Here is a 27,666-nt window from a genome sequence, read left to right as displayed (position 1 = left end):
GCAACTCGAGAAGCAGCTTATGACGAGTTGCAGAAAATCTGTCATGTCGGATTCATTGTGACAAATCTAGTGATATCGCAAGGCCCTGCAATTATGATCATACATGAGGCAATTCATCCCATGTGACAAACTACTTCATGCATTGCTCATCAAGTTGCCTCATTTAACTGGGCCTGATAGAGTGACATGAAGTGTAGTAATAGATATTTGATGTATGAGAATAATTTGATTACTGAGTAATTCTACTTTGTGGACTCATTCTTGTCCCTCCATATGTGTTTACTAGTCAGTAGTAATGGTATGAGCCATGGTTGTCTTTCAGTCAAGTTCATTCACTGCAATGGTAGCAGAATGTCCAGGGTTTCCTAGCTAGCACTGTAGATCTAGTTAAAATAATGCTCGCTTAACAAACATCACCATGTGATCACTATGTGATTAGTAATTTACCAAGTGAGTTAGTCTTGTGTAACTGGTTGAAAAGTAAGGAACTCTGTAATCACCATGTGATCACTATGTGATTAGTAATTTACCAAGTGAGTTAGTCTTGTGTAACTGGTTGAAAAGTAAGGAACTCTGTAATCTTAAATAAACTGGTCCTTTCAACAGTCACACTGACTAGAAATAGAATCTAGCCTACTAGGGTCACATAATGTTGTGTGATTTCAATGAGTGAAGCACTCACGGTACTCCTACAAAACTTACTTTTTAGAAACATTTCATTTTTTTCTATACATGTACCAGGTAGTTGGTGGATAAGATAAAACTCTGACCACAAAATTTGTTGGGTGGTTTGAGGATAAATAACCACCTACACAATTCTCGGTACCTGAAATAGCATTTTATCACACGCTAGAGGGTCAAAATAGAACAAGAAGGTTGCCTCATTCTCATGTGTGCCTATAGTAATGCATGGGTAGCGTGTCCAGCAGAAGGTGTGGAGTCATGATGGGTGAATGGTTAGCGTGACCGGCTTGGAATCTACAGGTTGCAGGTTCGAGCCCCGTCGCTGCCTGCTGTTTGTTTCTGAGTGGCTAAAGTCCTTGGGCAAGATTTGAACCACGACTGTGCCTCAGTCAACCCAGCTGTATAACTGGGGACCTGGTAGGATGTAGGTTGCAATGTGAAGGCTTTAATCCTATGCGCTTAAATGGCTGCAATGGATTGTATGCTCCCCGGGGAGTTGAGGAAGACTAAAAGGGCCGTTGTGCTGTTCTGATCCGAGCCAGGGGTAATAATTGTAAAGCGCTTTGAGCACGGAGTGGGAAAGCGCTATATAAGAAACCAACATTATTATTATTATTAAGGTATGGTGTCGACCAGGAAATTGAACGTTCATTATTTTTATGATGCACATTGGCAGTAATAATCTATTTCAGGTACCAAGAATTGTCTGTTACAACTCTCCATGAAGTTTAAAATAAGTGGTAGTAAAATTTCACATTTATGGAGAAGAAAGATATCAAGAGTTTAAGAATACAATAACATAGAAGTGCAAAAAAAAGGTGATGTCACAACCATCACAAAGAAACACATAAGCTCAAAAAAGCAACTAACAAACTTCAAAAGTAACAAATATGAACAGTATTAGTAATAGTAATAGCTGATGAGAGATATTAAGCTTTGTCTGCCACACAACATGATATTTGATTACAGCCATTTTCTTTGGTGAAACAAATTTCTCTTGAATGACATCTAAGGTTGACGTCATTAATCTGATGTACACGTGTAAACAAACATCACTGAAACTGTGAGGCGTCCAGGTGATCGCGTCACTGTATATGACAAGGAAGCAGGCTGTATCTGGTTGTTGTACATTTTAATAACAATAGCCGTAGTATTTCTTATATTTCTATTTCAAGCGTTTGTACGGTTTCTGGAGATGAAGATCCTCTCACTGTCTCAGGCAGAAGGAGGAACAAATTATATTCCACTTTCACACATTGGAAGCAAAAGGAATTCCTAAATAATTCCATTCATTCCTTATCATTTTAATAGGTGGATCTGTTCCATATTTTGAAAAGTGATTCCCACAATAGTACATACTAACTTTTATATTGTTTTTTCCTTCTTTATTCCATTCTACTCATAGATTTCCTACACTTCGAGTAGTGTTAGGCTTTAACTCATTGAAACAGCAGCTATTTACAACTTTGTTGCACCATGAACATTTTATCTCAACAAGATTTCATCTCCAAAACTTGTTCATCCTCATCTCATCCAGACACCTTCTGACACTCAGCTGAAACCTTTCCTGAAACTTCCTGAAAATGAGACACTCCAGTTTCAAGACAAAGTTCAACTATTTCAACCTGAGGCAGGCAGGAGGACCACCAAATGTGGCAGACACCTATGAGCATATGAACCTAATTATGTTAAAATTTGAAGAATTTGTGACTTCTAGGTAAACTTAAAAGTTATTATTGTAAGCAGCAAATGAAAAGTGTATAGGGATAACAGCAAATTTTTAATAAGTACCATACCAATCCGTGTTAGCGCCCTCACTCAGGCAAGGGCCCACTGCTTTTGTTTTAACAAGGCCATTCAATGTATATCAACAAAGGAAGTGTGACAGGCTGACTATAGTGGTATAACGACATCTGCAACAAGTCTTAATTAATTAAAGAGGCACACTTATGCAGAAACATAGCAACATCTGTAAATATGTAATACATAAATAATGATTTGATATCTGATCTTGGCAGTGAAGATCAAGGTCAATTTTCATTTTTGGACAGAAATGTCAACTTTCATAACATGGGTGGGTGTAGTCACATACAATGAACCTCTGTGTATCAAAGTTCCTATACAAATGACGGATGTTTTAAATACAAAAATGGCCACCATTCGCTCATTACAAGGTTTATAAGGTCTAAAAACAAAGTAATGTACACATCTCCTGTTACATTACTGAAATGTGAAAGATTCAAAGATTTACAAGAATTTTTAAAAAGTAATACTTACTACGTATAAAGTATGTAAGAATTAGTCTGAATTTGACCTCAAAGGGCAAAGTCAAGGTCAATATGCATGTATGTCCTCAAAGAAAATTTGAACATGGAGAATAATGGGTGAGACACTTGAATAGAGTCTTGATGTAGTGTTGTTGGTGATATTGAACAAGTGGTGAATTTGAAAAACAGGCCACTGCTTGGCCAAATTGGATCAAGTGACAACAGAAAGACTAGCACTATGCCTATGAAGCAAAAGAGTGTCACACTTATACCAGGTTTGAATGAAACAGGTTACAGATGGACATGGGCACATAGCTGCTGGAGTCCAATGTTAAAACCCTTGTGGGCAATGCCTATTAGTGGCTACAAAGCTATGGAAGATGTCCAGATGTGACTCAGAAACAGAAACTGATGATGAAAAAAATGCAGAATAAAAATAAATTTATAAAAAGGGCAAAGCACGGAGAGGAACAACTAGTTGAAAGCAACCAGGTTAAAGCAAATTGTGTTTGATTATTTGATTACCCAGAAATTGAATCTGTCCAAAACCAGGTCTCTGGGAATATCTTTCTCACTTTCTCTACTGGTTGCAAATTTGCATCTCCCCCTGACTCTGCCTTTTCAAAGGTTGCACCATCATCTGCATTTGCGGCAACTGGAACTCTTTCCATCATATCATATGCAATGCCTGGCTGTAGTTCATCAACATAATCAAAATCATCTACAAATAACAAGACTCACCAACATTAAACATTTTAACAGACTACAAACCATTAACACAATGATAAGTGCAATCACAATACTTTACACTGCTCTGTCTAATATTGTAATGACATCTTCCCGCCAAAATTTTTGAAATCTTCTGTAACATTTTGCACAGTTACATGCCTATTTAGGGTAACAGTGAGATTTTATTAATTTATTGGATGAAAAGATGTTTTTGTTTTTGTTGTTTTTTAATAATTTCCATCCCAAAAACAAACTTTTAGAGAATATGCAAAATGACTGACAACAGGGATTATAAACAGAGTGTTCTTAAGGCCAAGAAAAAAAAAAGCTGGATGGTTTATGTGTTAAATTTTGAAAAATGTTCATTCCCATGACGACTCATCTATGTTGTTACCTATGCAATATACACCATCATTTTACTGTTGCTATGGTTAGTATCTTAAATTCTGGGTCATTATGTCAACTTTTAAAAAGTTTTTCTACTTGCCTAACCATTTCTGTTGCTATATTTGCAATATACATCATTTCACTGTTGCTAGGGTCCTTGGTGCTGTTGCTAGGCATTTGTTAATTTTATTAAATGTGTATCCAATAGGACACTTGCAAACCCACCATCTTGAATATCCTGAATGTTGCACCATGGGAAATTTAATAAATATGACTCAATTACTATTGTAAACTATATATTTATATTGTTTGTAACCATAAATAATCTAGTCATGGTCACCATGACTATTGTTGGAGGCCAAAGTTTATTCTATTGATAGCTCCAGATGAGGTACTACGATAACTATACACTGATCCCATAATCCTTTGCATCTGAGCATGATGTCTGGACTGCAAGTTCCCTATTGCCTATTCATCCCTGTTATCTTTGCAATATACACCGCAATTGACTGATGACATGGGTGTGGTCTTGCTTCAAGGCATGTTTGCATACATGTTTTGAATGCTTATTCACTTGCCTACCCATTAATGTTATCTTTGCAAGATATACTAGCATCTGGCTATTACTAAAGGCATGTTCATGGTTGTGTCATCAGGTGTGTGCTACAATGGGCTATTGGCATCTGTCTTGGAAGAGAAATTTTCCTGCTGTGTAAAGTGCACTTCACAGGTTTGGAAAAAAACATGGGAAAAGGGAGGGGGGGAGGGGAATAGCTCCAATGTTCAAGAACTCAGGTGACAAGCATGAGAACGAAACACAACATGTTTTTTTTTTCTTGGCCGAAAAGATGGAGTAACTGTATTCTTGTCTTGGGCAGGATAACACTACTGTCTGTTTACATGTTAGATAGAGCAGTGTTTTGTTTAGCAAAGAAGTGGTGGTAACATATCACTAATACGACACATCTAAATTTACCCAGAGACACCATGTTGCCACATCCATATCTCTGGAAATACACTTCTTGCAACTATGTCATGGTGGCCTGTTGACATATGTCTATCTCCCGCTGGTTGCTGTCCTTGTCCTCTGTGTGGGTTTCCTGAAGTGTGAATATCCATGAGTTTAATAACAATATTAAGTCCTTTTCACCCCAAGAATCAGTTGAACAAAAATGTACTTTTGCAATTTTTTTTTTTTTGGTAACTTGTTACTCCACTAACATTCAAGTGGCACAAACTGAGTTTATAAGCTTTGTACTCATACAAGTGAAAATACTTGCATAATAACCTTGATTAAACTATTTTTAAAAATAATTTTAATGTCGATGCATGCTCTCTACAACATTACGATTGTCTTCTGGTGTTGTTGAAACATTATATTGCATTTCTTGAACATTTTTTATGTGTATGATAAATTATGTTATCAGATCATTTATGAAGTATATACCAGGTTTACGTTCAGGAAGTGGTGGCTAAGTGTACTTCAGTTTTAAAGTACAGTACATCATAAACTATGCCCAAACACATGTAAACTTAGCATGTGCCCCTTTAAAAAAAATTCTTGAGGGCACATCATATGAAGTGTTTTTTTTGTGTATGTGATACTCTTTATATACACCACTTTTGTACAGATACATGTATTTCACAAAATGTTCATGACAATAATGCTATCAAAAGTACCCTTAAGGATATCAAGTAATATTAGGTAGTCAACATAGTGACTTGTATGAGATAAAGTTTCCTTGAGATGATGCATGTCACCCCTCCCCCCACCCACATCAATATCTGTACACAGTATATGTTTGTTCTAGTATTGAATTGATTGTAATTATGTTTGTTTGCCACAATACACTATATTCCAGTTATCAACTTTGCAGTTAGTTTCCAAAGAAGTGTCCCAAGAGGGCGCCCCACAAAATTGAATTCTAAAATTACATGGCAATACATAGGAGGCGTCAACAAAATGTGGCTATAACAACTCTGAGTTCCTTACAATTACGTGATCTAAAACAAAGCTAGTAGAATGTCTAGACAGGTTGAGAATGCTACTAACTTGCGCCTTGAAACACTGGGAACTAATGATTTTTTTAACAGGAGCCTATCATACTATCATGGTTCTAGGTTTGATCCTGGAGCTTTGTACAGTGCTCCTAGAAGTCATCGTCGCAAAACCACGACCTCTTTTACGGCACCACCCAGAACGCGCCATCCAGAAGCGTAGCAGAAGAAATAACAGCTCTGATTTGCGAGAATGCTAGAAGTCAAAATATACAATACTGTAAATCTAGATACTTTCATCATTTTTAAATTTTGCAATTTTACAGTCATCATCTGGTTCTCATAGACCATTTTTTTTTTACTAATTACCAGACTGAAACCAGTCCATGTACAAGAAGACATTTTAGTCACTACTTATTTTCATGTGTTTGGTTTCTAGTAAAAATAAGTCTTGAATGAAAATTTCCAGGTTTCCATGGTTTTGTTCTCAATAGTGATGGAAACAATATATGTTTTTTCAGGTGCTGAGATACTCAAAAAGGAAAATGTCTTTGTAGCTTTTTGGTTCAGCAATAACCTATTTTGTGTATTAAAGTTGATGTATTTGTGAGTTTTAAAAATGAATAGTTTTGTGGAGACATGCAGCATACTTGTATACATATGTAAGGTCAATGTGTGCAGCAAAAAAACCATCTGATGACAATTTTAGACGACAAGTTTGAAACACTTACTAAAGTGGTTCTTTGTAGTGCGATATATACCAGCATCTGAAAGTACCAATAAGCCAGCATTCTAGAAAGATAAAAACATATGATTTTATGAATTTGATAAAATCCATTATGAGAGAGAAAAATGACATTATATTATATCATGCTACTATGTGCCATTCTGATTGGATAATAACTGTGGCAAATCCCATTTTACCACGGCAGGCAGTGGTAAAATGGGCCCCTAAACTAGCATATGAATAGTACATACAAGCTGAATGTGGAAACCAAAGGGAGGGGGGCGTTTGACTATTAGGAAAATATGGGGTTTAAAACAAATAAATAAATAAACAATATGTAATATATCAAACCCAGCTAGCCAGGGGACCGTGTAGAATGGCTCGAGTCCATGTTTTGTGTTCATGCAGCTTGTGTGTATGGGCGACATGAACGTATCAGACAAAGACAGACATACATAAAATTCTTGTTGTTGCATATACATGTTACATAGACATAATATGGTAAACATAGATATCTTTGCCACGAGCAAATTTTGTGATTTTACAGTCTTCAGCTAGTTCTCAAAGACTAAATTTCATTATTTGCCAGCCTGGTACATTGTGTTCATGTACAAGAATGCATTTTAGTCACTATTTATCTTTGTGGTTTAGTTTTCCAGGGAAATAGGCAATAATAAGTCTTTAGCAAAAATTTCCAGGTTTGGAGTAGTCCTGTAATCAAAAACAGTGAATGAATGAGGTTGAATGTGCAGCCACTTGACAGAGACACCATATCCTACTGTGAATATAACTACACCAATGTCCATTGATAGCTTGTATCAACATGTTGCAACAACAGTCTTAGTTTGAGTCTACATTTGCCTATAGCTTGATTTCAGTAAATCTACTAGTACAATGTAGTACAGTATTGCCTAGCCAAATACTCCCACACCTGAAGGAAGTGTGGGTAGATGGATAAAACAGTATAAATTGATAGAACTTACAGTAATGATAGAATAAGCATCAAGGCCACCTGGAGTCCATGGCATCCACCACAGTGCGTCACGTTTACTTCGCACCGGGGAAGCCGAGCGTTTGTACATTCTTCTTGCCACATCTGGGTTAAAATTTCCCCCACCAACACTGGTATCAAAGCTGCGCAGAGATTCTACAGCCTGTATGTTGAATAATAAAATGTCTTAAATTAGTATTTAAAATCCTGTTTTTCCCAACTTGTAGTTCTTTGTGTACAAACAAATATCCCCTGGTGAAAAGAGGATATGTTATGATACATTCACCGGAGTAAAGGGTTGTCAGTGGCCGTGGGGTTGGTTAAAAATATGTCTCTTGCCTTTGGAATCTGGGTTCACACCTGTTCACACCTGAAAAACAATGTCTTTTGATCGAATATTGTACATTATTACATATGTACCAGAGATTATGTGCCCCATTGCACACAACATACTAGTGGTATTTGCACTATACAACAATACCCAAAACATTATTGTATACCTGTATTCAAATGATATGTAAATGAGGACACACTTGTTCATTGTATATGAAAGTGCATGATCGCACAGTATCCTTTTTTATGGAAATTTGCTGTTTTGGTTAAACATATGTAATGATAACAGAACCCCATTCTGTGTGGGTATTTACACTCATGCTTGTGGCATTTCTGCTGCATTTTTACAAGCATAGCGGGAGAAGTACAGCTGCAGAGAATACTGCAATCACTCGAGCATCATGGGGGTTCTGTCATATTCACCTAATAAATACACACCAATGAGAAACACTATCTAAAGATTGAACATATTGCATGTAGGATAAAATGTTTGAAATTTTGTAATAAACCAAATTGAGAAATACACAGGTGAAAACAGTGCAAACCTCACCTCTGACTCAGTGATGTCATTTCCTGATTTCAGCAACAAGACACTTTGATCAACTGCAAGGATGGCGACAAAAGAATTGGGACTGGCTGTCACATCAACTTGTATATTCTCTGATGGTTCTGCTGTATCTTTGTTGAAGGCTACAGTCACCTATCATTAGGACCAGATAAACAAAGTAGTTTTATGTAACAACATTTCAACAGAACAAATCGTCACTGTTTATCTGTGACCATGCTGCTTAAGCCTAATAAAAAAAAATGGTTTTCCACGGCAACCCAAAACTTTTTTTTTACGTATTCGAGAAAAAAACTAATAAAATCACGAAAATTGTGAAGTCTCGCAAGAAATAGTGGATATGGAAACTGACAATATAAAACTGTTCTTCCATTCTGTAATGGCTGTACATCTGATAAAAAGAAACCAATAATACAGACACCATATGGAAAACATAACTACCTGAACTAGACACTCACATGAAAAAAAAAAAAAATAAAAAAAAATCTACCTAACCCACCTATTGAGTGTAATCAGAACCACACAACTTTTTTTTGTTAGGCTTTAGTGAAAGTGTGACTGAAAATATTTGTATACATGTATCAATGATAATTGTATTTGGTACAGACAGAGTTACAACGTAACATTCGCAGACTTGGTTCATTTGGTATAGAGATTGTTTTCAGTAACACTTTAGACATTGTGTTGGTTGTTTCAGATAATGTCAACTGTTCCCGAGATTTGTCTGGTAACATTGATTGGTTATCACTCTAATGAAACATTGTTGCAGTTACAATTATGCAGTTACTACAAACTCATAAATAGGCATCCAGGCTCTCTCTGAGTGGCACTTTCAAAGGTAACAAAATTGACAGTCGAGTCAATTCTGCCGATGTTCAACAGACTGTACTTTAGACAAAAAATCAAGGTCTTGACTGTTTATAAGCATTATAAGTTATAGGAATTACAAGCCGGATCAGTGCCCCTGTTGCCGCCTTATTTACAAAGAAATGGTTAAGACATTTAAAATCCTTCATTACCTTATTGTCAAACGCACCCTTTACATTAATGGTCAAGCTGTCAATAACCACTTCACCATCATTACGAACGTAATAAACCACAACTTGTGCTGTTGGTGCCATTGCACTGGTAATCACCAAGTCATATGTGTGTACAGACAGGGCAGCTCCTTGGATTACATGCACTGCAGCTATATTTCCTCTGGACAAAACCTGTATCCCCAACCCCCAAAAAAAGATGTTAATGTGATACTTCAGTTCTAGTCTGAGTCTGAGTAGACCTTGTGACTTCAATATGTTTAATAAAAACTGTGATGTTAAACAAATAAAATGAGTTGGTTTAATTCAGTTTTATTTATCAGTATGCCACTAACAACAATCAGAACGTATGTGGCAGTGACATATGAACAACTTCTGTTCAACAGGTTGTCAACTGTATCAATTGTTATTGTAAATGTATAACAATGCCAGCAGACAACAATAAATTTTAACAGAAATTGTCTACCAAGGCCTGTACTTCACTACTGCCTAAGTGCTGATCATTGCTATTTCTGTTCTGACAAGTGAAAGTGAATAACACAATGTATTTTATCTTATTTAACATCCAAGGTTTTACTAACATAGTGATTTCACAACGTATCTTTGCCTTTTAAGATATCTTACACGATGTCATGTAATTTAACAATATTTACTCAGGACAGAAAAAAAAAATTTCTACTTTATGTTATCTTCTAGCTGGACAACAGTTTACCAGTGGCAGTGGGTTGACAATTTCTAAGACAGTGTTGATGAATCTATAGCCGACATCAAATTTTTATAATCAGTTTAATAATTACCATAAAATTCCTAATGTAGGCAGCGCCTTAATTTATACAATAACTGACTTTATTTGTCAAAGTAAAATTGGATGGTTGCCATGGAGCAACACTCTAGTGCCGTAAAAGCAGAAGGAAAGGAGTATCCCAGGAAAACCTGTGTTGTTTGGCAGGTCAAACTGAGTACCACTATTCTTACATACAGACCTGGTTAAAGTTCAATCAAACCCAGTCGATGTTTGGCAGGTCTGAACCCATGCTGTAGAGGTAAGCAGCAAACAAGCTCACTGCTCAGCCACCAACAACCCACTATGTTTATGTTGGATAATCTATTTTTTTAAAGAGAGATTCAAAGTGGACTGAAGTTGCCACGGGGCTTCTATCAAGAACTTTAGTCACACAGAAATTGAACCAGTCGAGGACAGTAAAGAGTTGCCGCGGGTTTAATAACCCCGATTAGGATAAGAAGTATATTTTTTAACCATTCTGAATAAAGATTGTCCTGAAGTTTGCATACATTTGATAACAATACAATTTACAAACACAAATGTAAACTGTATGTTTTTGAAAAAACTCAAAAACCAAAGGTTTCCAAAAATCTGACTCACTAGCTGTTGTCCCATTAAGAGCACTGTCTGGTTAGCAAAAAACACATAATATAATGTCACACAATGTCTTTATCAATAAAAACTTATTTTTTCTATAGGCCGATAAGCTATCATTTTAGTGTCGGCAAAGAATTTTCAAATGCTTGCCACTGGTAAATGGTTGTACAGATAGAAGTAATGCTAGCTAAGTTGTGCAATGGTCATCAACTGCTGTACAGATAGAAGTAATGCTAGCTAAGTTCTGCAATGGTTGCCAACTGTTGTACAGATAGTAGAATATATTCTGCAATGCTTGTAATGTTCTCTATTGGGTCTATACTAGTAACTCACCTCAAGGAAATAGCTTGAAAAGGGCTCAGTTGCTTTGACAGTAAATGTGGCAGTATCTCCAGCTTTCAAATTGTCAGTAGTTGTCGTTATTTGAATATAATTATCACTTGGTGATTCTGCCGCTGTTACTGTGTGAGTTTCAGACAGCCTAGTACCATACTCAGCCTATTGCAGAAATTGGGAAATGCCAAATTAGAAAAAAATAGCACCAATGACGTTGTGGCACAACTGTGTATTTTGGACAATGAGTGATGATGTAATTTATAGACGGTTTGATTTTCAGGCAAATATCCAATCTTGGCAAGTCGATTAATTACTCATCCAAGTTGCTATCTGTACACAAGACAAATTGTTGTTCTGTGTGTGTCCTTTTCTTCTGTATCTTAAGCATAGGACAGTGACTTTTAGTTGTTCCTGTGCTCTAGTTGCTAGGCATATATGTGTCAATTCTTTAAAAGTGATTCAAAATGCTCCACACCACAACCCTGAAAATGACCTTTACATGTCTCTTAGCTAACTATTCAAAATTGCATACGTCAGAGTTGCTATATAGGTGTGTTCTTGATGCTAGGCACATTTACATACATTTTTATACATTTTTGGAATGTTTATTCACTTGTCTATTAACCCCTGTTCTTATCTTTGCAATACCTGGCATATGTGATCATTTGGTTGTTGCTATGGGCGTGGTCATGGTTGCTAGGGATATTTGCATACATTTTTTTAATGTTTACTCACTTGCCTACCAAATGATGTTCTTTTTACCAAAATATCACAGTTGCCAGGGCCAATTGTGTCAAAATGTATTGAAGAAAATCTGTAGAATAACACTTCCAAAAACATCACACCAAGTTTCAGTCTCATTGACCTAGTACTTTATGAGGTTTTGACCTAAATTCACATTTTTACACCTAATTTGCATATCACTGATGAAATAATTATTTGCTTAATACATCTTCATCTATATACCCCCAGGTGCATATCCATTAAATTTTAGCCCAATCTGCTTAGTAGTTTCGGAATTAAAAGATTTTTGACCAAAAGACACATTTTTATGCAAAATTTGCATATCACTGATGGGTTTGTCATGTCATGAACAACTCTTAATCCAAACAAGAATGTTCCAACCAAATTTCAAAATGATCTGCCCAGTACTTTTTGAGTTTGACCAAAAATCCAATTTTTTGACCCAAATCACACACACAAGGTAAAATCATTTTGATTTGAACAATGTCCCAACTAGACACCCACAGTAATACCCCCACCAAATATCAAAGCAATTGGTGTAACAGTTTTTGACTTTAAGTTCTTTACACACACACACACACACACACACACACACACACACACACACACACACACACACACACACACACACACACACACACATACACACACACACACAGAGACAGACACTTTGCCATGCCTACAGCACTATTGAACCTAATATTAGTTCAGTTGTGCTAATAATCAAACATTGGACTTTAAGATATTATAAGGTCAAGTATGGCCGCAGGTACTTAGGCCAGCTTTGTATCTATCTTATAGGAGTATTATATGTGAGTTTGGAATGACCTCTGTTTGTCAAGATTACAGGATTGTATTCTTTAAGTAAGCATGATTGTAAATTGCTGTCGCTTGTGATGCTCTATTAAACAGTCTATACACATTCCTATGTAGCTTACTCAAGCTAGTGGAATAGGGTAGCTGAACAGTTAAAATTGATCTTAAAAATATGCCACACTGTTAGCCTATGGGCTGCTAGCATTGGATAAAGGACACTATACATGTGCATTCCTACTTCCATTGTTTGTGACCCCCTAGCCTATACTTTATGCACACACTTTTATGACTAGAAATTCAATGATTTTCCATACCATAGCCTCACTATTACAGCCATATTGAGAATTATAACAACTGCTAGGGGTCACAGAGTATTTCTATGTCATCGCTAGAGGGTCACAGTATTTCCATGTCATTGCTATGGCTAGCTCTATGGTCGTGTTGGTATGTCACTTCAAAACCTGCATGAAATCACTAAAATGCATGTTTTGCGATTTGGTATTCAATTTTTATAGGCACGCAATTAGTTTTATCTAAAAATGTTTTAATTGTGTTTAGTTTATGCATGTGACGTCTGAGAAAAAGGGGTTATTTTTAGACAAAAGTTGCAAGTTCAAAAATACACCGAAAATATATGAAGAGGAATATTTCAAAACCTGATGTTTTATATTTTGTCTATGAATCAAATGATATGAATAAAAAAAAGAAAAAGTAACATTTTAATGTACTGAATGACAGAAAATTAAAATTTTGGAATATTCATATTTACATCATATTTCATGATTTGTTTACAAAATTTGAATTGACGACAATTCTTCAAATTTTATTATCTATTCTATCATACTTTCAAAACAAGAGCACATTTCGCTTAAAATAATACTCATCATGCTAGATGAGAGAGTTAGGTTCTTCCTTACCGAAATGTATATTGTCCTTGAACGAGTAGTCAGTGCATCTAGTGTTATCGTTACTATTCCATTCGGTGGTATAATATACTCCTCAGCAGTAGCTGGACCATCCCAATGAATTTTCACTATTTTTACATCTTCTTGTCGTAGTGGTTGCCCATCCATCAAAGTCACTGACAACTGAAGAGAAATTGAAGTAATTTTTTTCAATTTTCATCTGGTAAAGTTGATTCAAATTACAAACACCTGCCACAATATGGACACACTAAGTGTGAATAACTGTACCTTTCCAAAAAGTTGCCCTTCTGATTATAACCTTTATCTGACTTTGTTGATGGCACTTTTTCAGGAAGAAACTTTTATTTCATATTTTTTTTGTGCTGGGGATTGTTCCCAGTGAATTTTATTTTATACAGATACACACAAACATACATACATACACATATTTCTTCAGAACTCCATTCAGGTTTGGGATTATGTGACAGGCTATGTTGCACCCTGAGTCCCTCGCTATCACATTGCTATGGAATTGTCAAGGCTTTCCCTGTCAGTCCACAGTCTATCCTGGAGTCACCCAGATCCGACAATGTACTACACCTGTGGGCGCGCCTCAAGAGTTCCCCAAATTCACACTCGTCTTGTGAGAGAGACACATCTGAGTGATAAGTACAATCTGTAGAATACTCACTCCGGGTTTGGGAAAGAAACTCACACAATAAACTCACATAATACACCATACATATTGGTTTTGATGACGCATACTTGTCTTCCTTATCTTGTTGTCTTGAAATACACATCCAATGTATTCATAACATGAATGATATGGTTACTATTATACTATTGTAAGTAATTCTACTTTGAACAAGTTCACTCTGGCATGTCATGACTATTTAAATTTCTAGGATTTACTTATACATTTTCACATACAAAATAGATGCACACATGTCTCTCTGGAAAGTATCCTAGTGAATGAAAAATGAGGAAACTCACTGTCTATTACTTCAATAAAGCAATACTTGGATGGTGATCGGTCTCTTATACAGATAGATCATAAAAATTTAATCTAATTTCACATACAATTCAACATATGAAGTGAACTTGGGCACAAACTTGGAAACCAGTTTTAGTAATCTCTCAACATCCATGTAATTATTTTCATTCGATAAGCTCTTAAAAGAAGTAGTAAGTACCCATACTTACAAATGCAGTGTACTTCATTCCTGGCTTGTAAGTGTTAGGTGATATTGGTAGAAACTCCATCTTGACAGGAAGTGAATAAAAATTCATCTCTGCTTCTGCACTTTGGGATATTCCTGTCAGCTTTTCAGTGACCTTAGCCTCTACTGTTAATATATCTCCATCAGGGAAAGCCCTATTATTCAATATGTTCTGAATGTCAGTCATGCTGAATTCAAAGTCTGTTTCACCATCAATCTGCAAATTGTGTCATCAGAAAAAAGAAAAAGAAAAAAAGGATGATACAACAAAAACCAAATGCCCGTAAAGAATTCAATAGCACACACCTCCCTGTGTAAGAGCCCGAAGCCCATCAAGAATTCCATAACATACACCTTCCTGTGTAAGAGCCAGAGGCCCATCAAGAATTCCATAACATACACCTTCCCGTATAAGAGCTCGGGGCCCATCAAGAATTCCATAACATACACCTTCCTGTGTATAAAAGAGCCCGGGGCCCATCAACAATTCCATAACATACACCTTCCTGTGTAGGAGCCCGATGCCCGTAAAGAATTCCATAACATACACCTTCCTGTGTAGGAGCCCAGGGCCCATCAAGAATTCCATAACATACACCTCCATGTGTAGGAGCCCAGGGCCCATCAAGAATTCCATAACATACACCTTCCTGTGTAGGAGCCCAGGGCCCATCAAGAATTCCATAACATACACCTTCCTGTATAAGAGCCCGGGGCCCATCAAGAATTCCATAACATACACCTTCCTGTGTAGGAGCCTGAGGCCCGTAAGAATTCCATAGCATACACCTCCCTGTATAAGAGCCCGAGGCCCGTAAGAATTCCATAGCATACACCTCCCTGTATAAGAGCCTGAGGCCCGTAAAGAATTCCATAGCATATACCTTCCTGTGTAAGAGCCCAGGGCCCGTAAAGAATTCCATAGCATATACCTCCCTGTATAAGAGCCCGGGGCCCATCAAGAATTCCATAGCATACACCTCCCTGTATAAGAGCCCGGGGCCCATCAAGAATTCCATAGCATATACCTCCCTGTATAAGCGCCTGGGGCCCATTTACTAGCACTCTTGATTTGCCCAACATGCATGTAGTACTGTAGTAAGCCCTTTCTTGCACACCTGTTTCAGTGTTTGTAATATGGCAGTGAAAGGTACCCATACTGGTCACTTTACATATGAATGTAAGTTCTTTAATGTAACATTTTGATAATAATTAAAATACTCTGATATTCCCTTTCAGTTTTGTACATGGCTTGAATGTATTATGTGCTTCAAGGCAAATGCCACTCCAGGAAATAAAAGGCATTTTCATAAAATGTGTGTTCTTGACAGCCATTTCATGATTTTACACCTGCTACAATTAAAAGTGATTTCAGCGAAACATCAATGACCTTGTACCTTTATAGGGTATCTTTGCTAAGGGCTAGTGCATCATGGGAGTCAGCAGAAATAATGTATTCAAGTTGCACATTGAATATTTTCATGCTAGCAGTTTTATACTGAAGAGCATAGGCACTCAAGGGACTCATCTCTTAGATGATGTTTGTTCAAATTGTCGAATCACCTACATTACTTTTCAAACTATTTGCATTTTGCCTACCTCTTTTGTTTGTTCAATATATTGATTTTGTATTTCATCAAGGGATCTACCATAAACATATCTTGTTAATTGTGCTTTCAGTACAACAGTTCCTTTGACTGGTTTTCCATACGTATATCTGAAATGTTTTAAAAAAAAATATCAATGTCAGTGAATTATGAATGACCACAATATATACTACCAAACCTGATCCACGCGATACTCTACATTAGTGGTGTTAACATGCCTCTCATAATTTTTGTAGTTTGGGCACCACTTTCCCCAGTCGATGAAATGAAAAGATGTGTAGCATGTAAAATGTCATGTGATTCTGTATGACTTATTTGTTGACTTGTTTGCTGTAAAACCTAATGAAATTTTAATTTCAGGCATAATATCAAATCTGAGGATTGTTTGTCATGAATTTTAAGTGAAAATGGTAAGCCATATGATGTATTTCAGAGGCAAAACTGAAAATAGTGAAAATAAAGTTATCCTTTTGTTCACAGTATAAAAACATTTCTAGACATACATACAAAATATATTGAATAGACACTGACTTACTCAGATTTTACTGTACCCACAACTTTCCTGTCCTGTTCCACAGCAAATGATGGTAAAGTCACTTTCACTTCAAACTTTGGTAAAACTATGTAATGAAATTAGACAAGAAATACATGTATATTGACTGTACGACACATCATGCTTCTCAAAACTGATGATACTAGAAAATTTTGCGATTTTACAGTCTGCAGCTGGTTCTTAAACACTAATTTCCAGACTAGCACATTGTTTTAATCTAAAAGAAGGCATTTATTTTTGCATTTTTGTTTTCTAGCGAAATTAGTGAAGGTAAGTGTTCAGCAAAAATTTCCAGGTTTACATTAGTATGGCATGACATGTCATATCTATGAACTATGAACTATGAACTATGAACTATGAACTATGAACTATGAACTATGAACTCAACAGACCTCATCAAATAAATAGGTCCTTTTTTCATCACAACAACAATAAATCTGAACAGTACAATATTGAAAATACTACAAATAGCTTTTGTGTTGCAATAGTAATGTCTTGTCATTGGTATTGCCATGGTAACAAGATTGACCTGAACAAGCAAAACATTGTTCATAACTAATTAGAACCCTTGGACGTGTAAACAAGAACTATTTACTTTGTTTTACCAATGTGATCAACACATTTAAGTATATCTAGTTATTTAGTAAATTTTGCTTTTTAACAACAAATATGACTATCATTCAATCAAATTTGCATATGTCATATACCCCATTTTTGTGCCACGTTTGATAGAAATTAGCCATGCTGTGTCAGAGATATGAATACATACTAACCCATGGCAAAGCCCATTGTAATAGCCCCCTTGGGCACCACTTGAAAGGCTGGGGGGGGGGGGGGTGTTTAAAAAGTTACTCACCATACTCTTCAATAGTAAATACTTTCTCTTGAGCCTGGCCCTGAAATAAAAAAAAGACATATCAGATAAGCTTTCTTCTCAAAGAAGGGCAAACAAACTTGAAATATATTTTCTAGGTATATGGTAGGCCAAAAATTAGAGACAGCTATAGCATTTCCATGTTAATGTAATGTGTGAGTGTTTACTACACTAACATTCCTAGATACTCAGTTAATTCTGGTAGTTAAAAAAAAGTCTGTTTGCTTTATTTGTCTGTAAGGAAAAGATACCTAAATTTGGATGGTGCTCTAAATCCTTGAACAGCATACAGGTTAATAGGGAACTTGCAAACCCGCCATGTTGAATGTTGCATCATGGGAAAAGTGATAATAAATACTTATCAATTAGTATTGTAAACAATGTCGATACTTTGTTTGTAACCACAAATGATCACAATTCATAGTGACCCTGACAATTTTAATAGGGGTTAATTTTATCAGTAGCTCCAGATTAGGTATTATGATAACCACAGATAATCCCATAGTCCTTTGCGTCTGAGCATGCTCAGCCTGAATTGCAAGTTCCCTATTGTAAAAAGATGACACATTCAGATCTTTGTTGTGACTTTCTGGTGAGGTGCAATATCGGATGAGATCATAGTCTTTGTCCTTCAAAGTTAGCACATCCCATCGCACATTCTAATGGAATTTGCCATGTTTTTGCTAGCCGATGGTTTATACTCGAACTGATCCAAAAACATATTTTCTTTGTCAAAACATATATGAAAGGTAAACTACTTAAATTGATTTCAGTGTCAAACCATGGGCAGAAGATACAATAGTATATCTAAATTGACTTCAGTTTCTGGAGAGAATGAAATTTTACAAACAACTCCCAAAATTTGCCATGGTGGCACTCTACTTCCTGTCTATGTGTACACTGGGGGTATACATGGTATAGGTTGCTTGGTTAATCATAGAGCACTGCTGCTTTCCTTGATGTCTGAACAATATGATAAACATCCCTGATTTACACTTCTACAGAATACCAAGAGGAAAGCTCTAAAGAAATGGTACTATGAGGTGATCATACCCCCAATTTGAGTGAGGGTGCTGTATTCTCAATTTCCTGTTTGCAGGCTGCAATGGCCTATTGTGTAAGAGTATGACTAGGTAGTGATTGAGATGTTATAGTTTTGTGAACATTACCATTTCACAAGTCTGAAATATCACAACTGACAACTTGTAATACAATGTAGCTATGATGATGTTGATGACATGATCAGTCTATAGTTCATGATAAAGGCATATGCTCGTTACAAAGTCAAGTAGAATCTATATGTTGTACAAAGTCACAATGGTATATTATCATGTTGATTTGAACAATTTCCCCACTAGACATCATAAGTAATGTCCCCACCAAATACCAGGTGAGGTCATTTTTACACAAACATTTGAACGATAGAGATTTAAAAAAAAATCTTCTAAGGGACTGATGACAGCCTCATAAAGAGCTGGCCATTTTTAACTACATGTATTCAAACATTATGACCCAACAGATTTGCCTGTCCTCAGGTCTTGTAGCTAAAGTAGTTTCTCTTTGTATTGGTACTGGTAGAAATTCTAACCCTATAGTCAAGGTATGGGTATCAGTATTCATTAGAGTGCATTAACCTTTCCTCAGGTTGGTTTAGAATTGCTGAAAGACAATCTGTGTGGCGCCTTAGTGGAACTGGTACCTGGAAGCTACAATCCGAGTACAATATCTCCTTTAGGGACACATATGCTTTCAAAAAGAGAGTACATAAATATGTGGTTAGTGTTTCTGTCTAATACTGATTCTACATCCCAGAAATGTGATGTGTACAGAAAATTTGATATCTTACAGTTTCTGTTGCAGTAACTATGATAGTCCAATCTCCTAACAAAGGTTGGGTTGATGTGATCAACTCTCCCTCTACCACACCATATACAGAATCCTGCAGGTCTGTGTTACGTTGTATCATATTATCTTGTGGGTCCTGGACCAAAAAAAAAATATCAGAGAAAAATTAGCCATAACAGAGTGACTGAAATAGGAATTTATATTGTATGGGCCAATGTGAAGACCTCAGAAAGGTCAAACCCCTCCCCCTCCCCCAACCCCCACCAACAAGAGAAGTTCATTCAATGAGCTTGTGTGACATTGTGGAATCATCCCTTAGGCTTGAAGTTGTGACCTTTTCCGTGTCATTGCCAGATGACAATGGCTGTCAGTCATCCAAATACTAAAAGTATTTGATATTTTTATTGCACTTTTAATTGCTCAAATTAACTCTACTTAGTGAATGAAAATATTTAAATATTAAAACTAAAATTAATGACATAATAATAATCTCATCACCAGTGTGCCCTCTAAGCCAATTTGACGTGCCACTGATGCACATGAATAATTTCTAGTGACACTCCGAAATTTGGTGTTCCCCTATCTCTTACTATGTGGTGACTTGCAAGAAATTCCAGTTTTTCTCATTTTGACTCAAAACAAAACAAACTGGCTATCATTAAAGGGCATGCTGCTCATCATCCCTATCTAATACTAACTTTGGTTGAATCCTAATACATTCTCTAAGGACTAGGCTGTTTCACAAATAGAAATAGGGTTGTCAGGTCCATACATTCACAATACCTTAATTTCTATATCAAATTTTCCGGTGTATGTTCCAGTGTATGGATACATAGCCAAGGCTCGGTATTTCACTAAAAAGGAAAGGAAACAAACTCAACACATACAAAAATAAGTTTTTCATTGCTTGTTTTTACTGTGAAAACACAGTTAATGAAAACTGTATGCTTATAACAAATCTGAATAAGTCAACTCAACTTTTATTACAACAGAAGCCAGATACACACATCTAACCCAACAAAAAATCTTACTAACATTGCTAAATTTTCTTGGCATGATTGTCACCCATGAAAGATTTAAATGTAACGATTGTCCTTGATAAGATCAGGGGTGAACAAATCATTTTGTGAACTGGTGGTCCCTGGACCAGTACCTTAAAAATTCCAGTGGTCCTGCTGAAAGAATTAGTGGTCCCAGGTCCCGCTAATGTGAAACATTAAATGTTGCCTACTAATATGTATATTCAGACAACTTTTTAACATATGTACTGGTCCGCTGGACCAGACAACTTAAAATTTGTGTGGTCAGCCCAAAAATCGCCAGTCCCGGACCCAGGACCAGTTGATTTGTTCACCCCTGAAGATACATCATAAAATACAGCAAAGTTGGTCAGATTTGTTGGGCCTGAGAACATTTTATTTATTCCAAAGATAACCAATGGGACAAGTCTGATTTACTGGCTCCAACAATAAAAAATATACTCAACAAATACCAAAATATGGATTGTGATGATACTACACTTGTAAAACAAGACAAGACAAGACAAGACAAGACAAAGAATTAAAAATCAAACTTTTGACATTACAGTAAAATACACCTAACACAGTAACTGAAAAATAGAGTTAAACTATCAATCTAAAAGAGTATTACATGTATATAGGGTAAAAACTTGAGAATTGAGTCTCTGTGTGGGTATTTGGGGGTCAAGTTGGGAAATGTTTCAAGGCAAGTAACATGATTGACCAGTAATTTGCAACTGTTTTCATTTTTTTTCAATTTCTGGTGGAATAAAACGCAATTCAACTGACCTGTCTGTCCTGGCTTGTAGATTGCTTTATCTGTCTGTATTAGAATTGAAAAACTCTTGGAATCAATGGTGATATCAGTAGAGTTCTCAAATGTAAGTCCACCAGACCCAGAAACAGTCAACTGATAAGAGTTTACACTTGTATCTGTAGGCAACTGTAAAAAGAACATAGTTACAAAAATAAGACAAGTCCTACACAGAACCCCCCCCCCCCCCCCCCCCACCTCTGATTTAAAAGAGAACGTTGGTAACAAATAAATACTGCAAAGTGTCTGTGATAAGCAAAAAATGGTTCAATTTTGATAATTGATCCTCAAGGTCAAGGTCAAAATCTTAAAAGACAGCTTGTATCTAATGATAATGGGGTAGACACTTGAATGGTGTCTCTCAATATTATAGTTTTCTGGTTATGCAGTAAATATTTATTTTTTGACGACAGATATGGCTGACATTTGGTAGAATTGGCATACATGTATGTACAAAAAATAAAGTAACATGCATATGCATATATTCTCTATGATATGTCACCTCTGTACCAGGTTGGATTGAAATCATCCGGATATCGCCAATCAGAGAAATGACACATTATGGACAAAGACATATGGACTGATGGACAAGCCCATTGTAATTACTATAGTCTTCCTTTCGGGGGACTTATATTACATTTAAAAATTACTTGACAAAGTCTTGAAAATCAAGGAATCAGAAATTCACTTCTTGTTTACCAGGCTAAGGAACAAACGCCTTGGAAGTCTGAAGGTGAAAACATAACTAAGATTTCATTTCAGAAGAAAGGAGGCGTTGTTTGTTGTTTTCCCAATACTCTCAATAACCTTGGTGAAACCCTGACAGATATGCAGTCATGTACATTCATGAGATGAAATGATATCATTACATTCAGGAATTTTCTCAAACTTACAGTCAGTTGAATTTCACCCAGTTCTCCCTGTTCCATGTTCAAAGTGTTCCTGACTACTGGTGTGTCTGTATCTTTGTTACCAAGGGCAGCCATCACAGTCACAGGTTGACCATTGCTTTGCAATATGTTTACACTAACTGTAAAAGGCACACCAGGTCTGATTGTTTTCGGGCACAGTACAATATATGAACTATCATGGAAAAACAAAGAATGGTGGAAAAGAAACAATTGTACATCAAAAATGAAAATAATATGCAGCATGAAATCTTATTTAAAAAATTCCATTTTCACAGTGCTTAACTCAAAGTAGATAAATCAGAAAAGCAAAGTATCTTTCACAGTCAACTGTGTTCAAATAGTTTCATTCTGTGTAGAATTCTCAACTAAACTTAATTTCATCAATCACATGCGCAATAAGATATCTTAGTCTTCCAATATTTCGATGACTAACAGCTATCTTCATCTGGTTCACTGTGTACAATGTATGTACAGTGTATTGTCTTTCCCAAACTAAATTAGTATGCTACCTTTCCCGAACTACACAAGTCTCCTGCACTGGAAGATATAGTACCCGACACAACATGTACTGTGCTGTCTGAATTATAGTTTTCACAATCTTACCAGAAAGGTTAGTATTTTATGATATTAGTGTGGAGCAAATTTAAATTTGACCTTGAAGATGACAGTCTCAAAATATAATAAACTTACGTCTAACAATGTGAATATGAAAGTGAATGTGAATGATGTCGCTATGTATAAAACTTCCAAAGGAATACAATTTGTGATTTGACTTTGGGGGACGAAGGTCATGGTCAATGCTTAGCATGTTAGTATCAGTGTTCAGTTCAGTTGTGCTAAAAATGTCACTTACTTCTCGCCTTGCACTGAAATAATTAGGCTTGAAATACACAATAACAAGACAGTGAGCTGTGAAGCCGCCATCATGACAACCTTCTGGTAATGAACCTGGAGAGAGATGACAAAAAAGAAAGGAAAAGATTATGTCATTAAAATGGAACCATTATGTGTGAAGTATTACTTATAGTGACAGTGACAGTATTGATAAATATAATGTGACAAGTGAATGATGCATGAAGGTGTGAACTAATTTACTACAATCATCATGCACTATGAAGTACACAGATCAATGTACCTAAAATCACAGACCAGTGTGCCCTCTAATGATAGCTAAATTGTTTTTGTTGCGAGTCAAAATGAGAAGAACTGGGATTTCTTGTGAGTCACCACATAGCAAGAGATAGGGGAATACCAATTTTTGGTGAGTCACTAGAAATTATGTGCATCAGTGGCGCGTCAAATTGGAGGGCACACTGTCACCGACTTACTTGTCTGTGCTAAACTAGAACATGTTATAAGTGAGACGTATAAACTGATCATTTGTTTTACTGTTTATGCTGTACATTGTATTGTCCACCCTTAGACTGTTCCATTTGGTTAGCAGGGGACACAAAAATAGTATAGGATGGGAACATTTGTTGTCATCGTGAACACTAACTCTGTACTACAGAACACAGGGTCTTCAATGCTCTTGTCTCTGTCACTGCCACTAAGTAATGTACCTCTTATAGATCAAAGGGGGACTTGCACAGAGATTTGATGTGCACATTTTTTTGAACAAGACAAAAACTACAAAAACATGTTCCAAAGATTGTCTGTACTAAAGATTGAAAGAAAAATTGACAAAATTGAAACTGCCTCATTTGTACAGATAGTCTGCTCTATATTTTTGTTCTTGTAATTGTTTGCTTGTATAACCATGTCCATCAAATTGCTCAACAGTCCCCCATTTGGGCTATATAAGGTACCATATGGTGGGGTTGAAAGTAATGAACACCCCATAGCATATAACTGATAGTCTGAAATTGTCTGCAGTACAGCACACCTGCACAGTAAAAGACACAAAAAGAAGAGACAACTTCTAAACATCTTTTATGTTGGTTGCAGAATAGACAAAATAAAGTTTTGTTAGGGAGACATAAGGGGACTACAAATAGGAGACTTCTTTTCTACATATGTGTACAAAAGTCTGTATTGTATATATTATAAAACTTACAGAAAGCTCAAGTACACATAACTCAAGTCGTTTCATCATACAGTAAGGACCTGTTTTCGAAGTTGAGTCGCACCAGAAATCGGCCACGTAACTTTCCCACATTCAAAATGTAACAGTATAGTGGTGATGACGGAAGACTTGTCCTTGGGAGGCTTTAAATCTAATACTTTTACTTACGACAGCATTTATTTCTAATGGTATGTTGGTAATCTTTGTTCTTTTATTTGTTGGAAAACGATCTGTACATTTAGCAAGGTCGTGTGTCAGCCACATTTGCCCCTCAATATGGACAGCTAAAGGCGTTGTTATAATCCCTAGTGTCTACAAATTCCATATGACAGACAAAGCTTCATATTATAGTTTGCATAGTTTGCTGAGTAACTCTAAAGTGTGGCACTCCTACCAATCATGCTTTCTATTTCTTTCTATTTGTACAAAATCATAAATCGCCTGTGCCAAATTACAACGGTTGAATCTAGTACTCAAATGAAAAAAAAATGAAAAAGACATTTGTGTATTTCACAAATTTATGAGTGACCATGTAAATAATGTAGTTAATAATGCAAAACCAACCAAAACAAGCAAAATTAAGTCTTTATCGTAGATTTCCCAAACTATGATGTACCTGATATTCAACCTTTCATGGTAATTTATGTTCACTGTACAGTACCTTTAAAGGATCATCACTGCAAAATCCTAGCACTAAGACTTGTCTTTGTGTTCGTATTCTCAAAAAGCTCTCTATACCATGCCAAGGCTTATATTATGCCATTGGAGGCACAGGAATTGGTTTTGAATGCGAAATGACCACCCACTGCTGTACTAAATCTAAGCTGATCTTCAGGCAAATTATAATTGGCTACCCTCCCAATTTATAAGTCATGTGTGATTGTGAATGCATGTATGTCATAGGTCTACATACAAGATCCACTACAAAGATTTTTTTTACCATTTAAACAAAAACACCAAAGACAAAAAAAAAAATCAAAAATGATGCTGTTGCACATGAACAAACATAAAGACATGGCTTATGTGCGTGTTTGTACATCACTGTTGTGTTTTCAGTGATTTACACAATGCAATCATCGACTCTCTCCATTTTTGCCCATTTACACAGACTAAAATGGAAAAGGATCATTTCTTCTGTAAGGAAGAGATATATTTATGGGTGGAAGTCTGTGTGTCTGTGTCTGTGTGTCTGTCTGTCTGTGTCAACGTTTTCTCCATAACGGCTTGCTCAATTCAAACGAAATTTTGAAGACGTATTCCGTAGGGTAATGGCAAGACTTGATCAGGTTTTGGTAAAAATCATGTGAATATTAATGAGCAATTTACGTAATTAATGATTTTTGGTAATTAGGGTATATCTCAAGAATGCACGCTTCAAATTCATTATAACTTGGTACACACATTTGCGATACCAAAGCGCACCTGTCCTGAAGATATTACTAATGTAGCTTTTAGTTTTAATAAGTTACTGGCATATTTTCGATTGGCCACAAAAAAGAATAAAATAGTTTCTCTTCAGGAAATGTCGTCTACAGTGGTGCGACTTTATCACCATTTTCTAAAACACGACTGGCTCAATTCAAACGAAATTTATTGCATGTGTTCTGTAGGGTAGTGACAAGAACTGATTAGGTTTCGGTAAACATCCCAAGAATATTAACGAGAAATTTACATAATTAATGGTTTTCGATAATTAGGCTATATCTCAAGAATGCACACTTCAAATTCAATATAATTTGATACATGCATTTGCGATACCAAAGCACACTTGTCCTGAAAATATTGATGTAGCTTTTAGTTTTAATAAATTTTTGGCATATTTTTGTAGGCCACTAAAAAGGAAAAAATAGTTTCTCATCAGGAAATGTTGTCTAAAGTGGTATGACGATGTGCTTATTTTTTTTTTTTACATTCTCAACAAATGTCACAGTACATGTTGTGGTTGGCCAGGAGATCACTAAAAGCAATGAGCAAATAGCAATCAATGAGAAAAAACAACTGATTACATATGTTCTGCTGTATTCCAACAACTGTCTGTAGGAACGACAATCTCAAAACTTTGCCCTTACGGAAGACATTCAGTTTACATCTGGTTTTGAAAATGATTTACTTTTCAAATTGTTGAGATTTCATGTGCATTTTTGTCATATCCTGGTTAACGTTAGGTGTAAACACAACAAAACTAGTTGCGTTTTCATATGAAAATGACATCAAGTAAACAGCCCTAAAACAAGTTGCTAGCAAGGAACAGTGCAGTACAATAATTCAAACTCTAAACTGAATGATTTGCCATTGTATACGCACACTACTGTGGTAATTTGTTTAGCTTCAGATGTACACAAAAATTGTTGGGAGAGTGTTTAGCTGTTCTTATGTGCCCTTCCACGGGTGGTGAATAATATCCACTGGATTTCAACTTGCCGGCCAGCCCACTGCCTTACCCAATATTGTGAATGATTTACCCACTCCCCACCAGGAAAACATTTGTGCTTTCAAATTCCACTATACCAACAATTCATTTTGATGAACACAATGATTCCAGATTCCGGGATTTTCCTGCTACCCTGATTAGAGTAATTGGCAGTACCACAGTTTCAATTTCTCACCTACTAGTTACCAAGCCTGTCCAGTAGTACACCTGGTGTAATCTATTCCCAGGAAATTATCACTCTGTTGTGTCACTAGTTGTTGATCGACAGGGAGCCTTTTTACCATGCCAGTATTATGGCATATAATAGAATAACAGCATTCCCTGCCCCTTCCACAAATTCTAGACTTCCATTTGTATCAAAATCAGGACATTATTGAAATCAGGACTTCTCTGTCGCAATTTTCTCGTTTGCTTCCCTCTCACTAAT

General features: G+C 36.2%; 1 protein-coding gene across 2 annotated transcripts in view; it reads right to left on the bottom strand.

Moving 5' to 3' along the window:
• Window positions 1-27,666, bottom strand: part of LOC144437158 (CD109 antigen-like) — a 49,339-nt gene that overhangs the window by 18,283 nt on the left and 3,390 nt on the right. For both annotated transcript variants that reach the window (XM_078126027.1, XM_078126026.1), the window contains exons 2-17: window positions 23,597-23,691; window positions 22,726-22,915; window positions 21,808-21,961; window positions 20,783-20,853; window positions 20,001-20,135; window positions 18,137-18,176; window positions 17,263-17,347; window positions 16,720-16,837; window positions 15,104-15,337; window positions 13,913-14,083; window positions 11,433-11,597; window positions 9,701-9,892; window positions 8,667-8,816; window positions 7,776-7,946; window positions 6,797-6,857; window positions 3,477-3,672 (exon numbers count right to left, since the gene is read on the bottom strand). In XM_078126027.1, the coding sequence (XP_077982153.1) occupies window positions 3,477-3,672; window positions 6,797-6,857; window positions 7,776-7,946; window positions 8,667-8,816; window positions 9,701-9,892; window positions 11,433-11,597; window positions 13,913-14,083; window positions 15,104-15,337; window positions 16,720-16,837; window positions 17,263-17,347; window positions 18,137-18,176; window positions 20,001-20,135; window positions 20,783-20,853; window positions 21,808-21,961; window positions 22,726-22,915; window positions 23,597-23,670 (2,207 nt within the window). In that variant the 5' untranslated portion in view covers window positions 23,671-23,691. The remainder of the gene's footprint in view (window positions 1-3,476; window positions 3,673-6,796; window positions 6,858-7,775; window positions 7,947-8,666; window positions 8,817-9,700; window positions 9,893-11,432; window positions 11,598-13,912; window positions 14,084-15,103; window positions 15,338-16,719; window positions 16,838-17,262; window positions 17,348-18,136; window positions 18,177-20,000; window positions 20,136-20,782; window positions 20,854-21,807; window positions 21,962-22,725; window positions 22,916-23,596; window positions 23,692-27,666) is intronic.

This window comes from Glandiceps talaboti, chromosome 7 (genome assembly GCF_964340395.1).
Source record: "Glandiceps talaboti chromosome 7, keGlaTala1.1, whole genome shotgun sequence".
NCBI lineage: Eukaryota > Metazoa > Hemichordata > Enteropneusta > Spengelidae > Glandiceps > Glandiceps talaboti.
The sequence above is the reverse complement of the archived record's forward strand: the minus strand, read 5'-3'. Positions and strand labels throughout refer to the sequence as shown.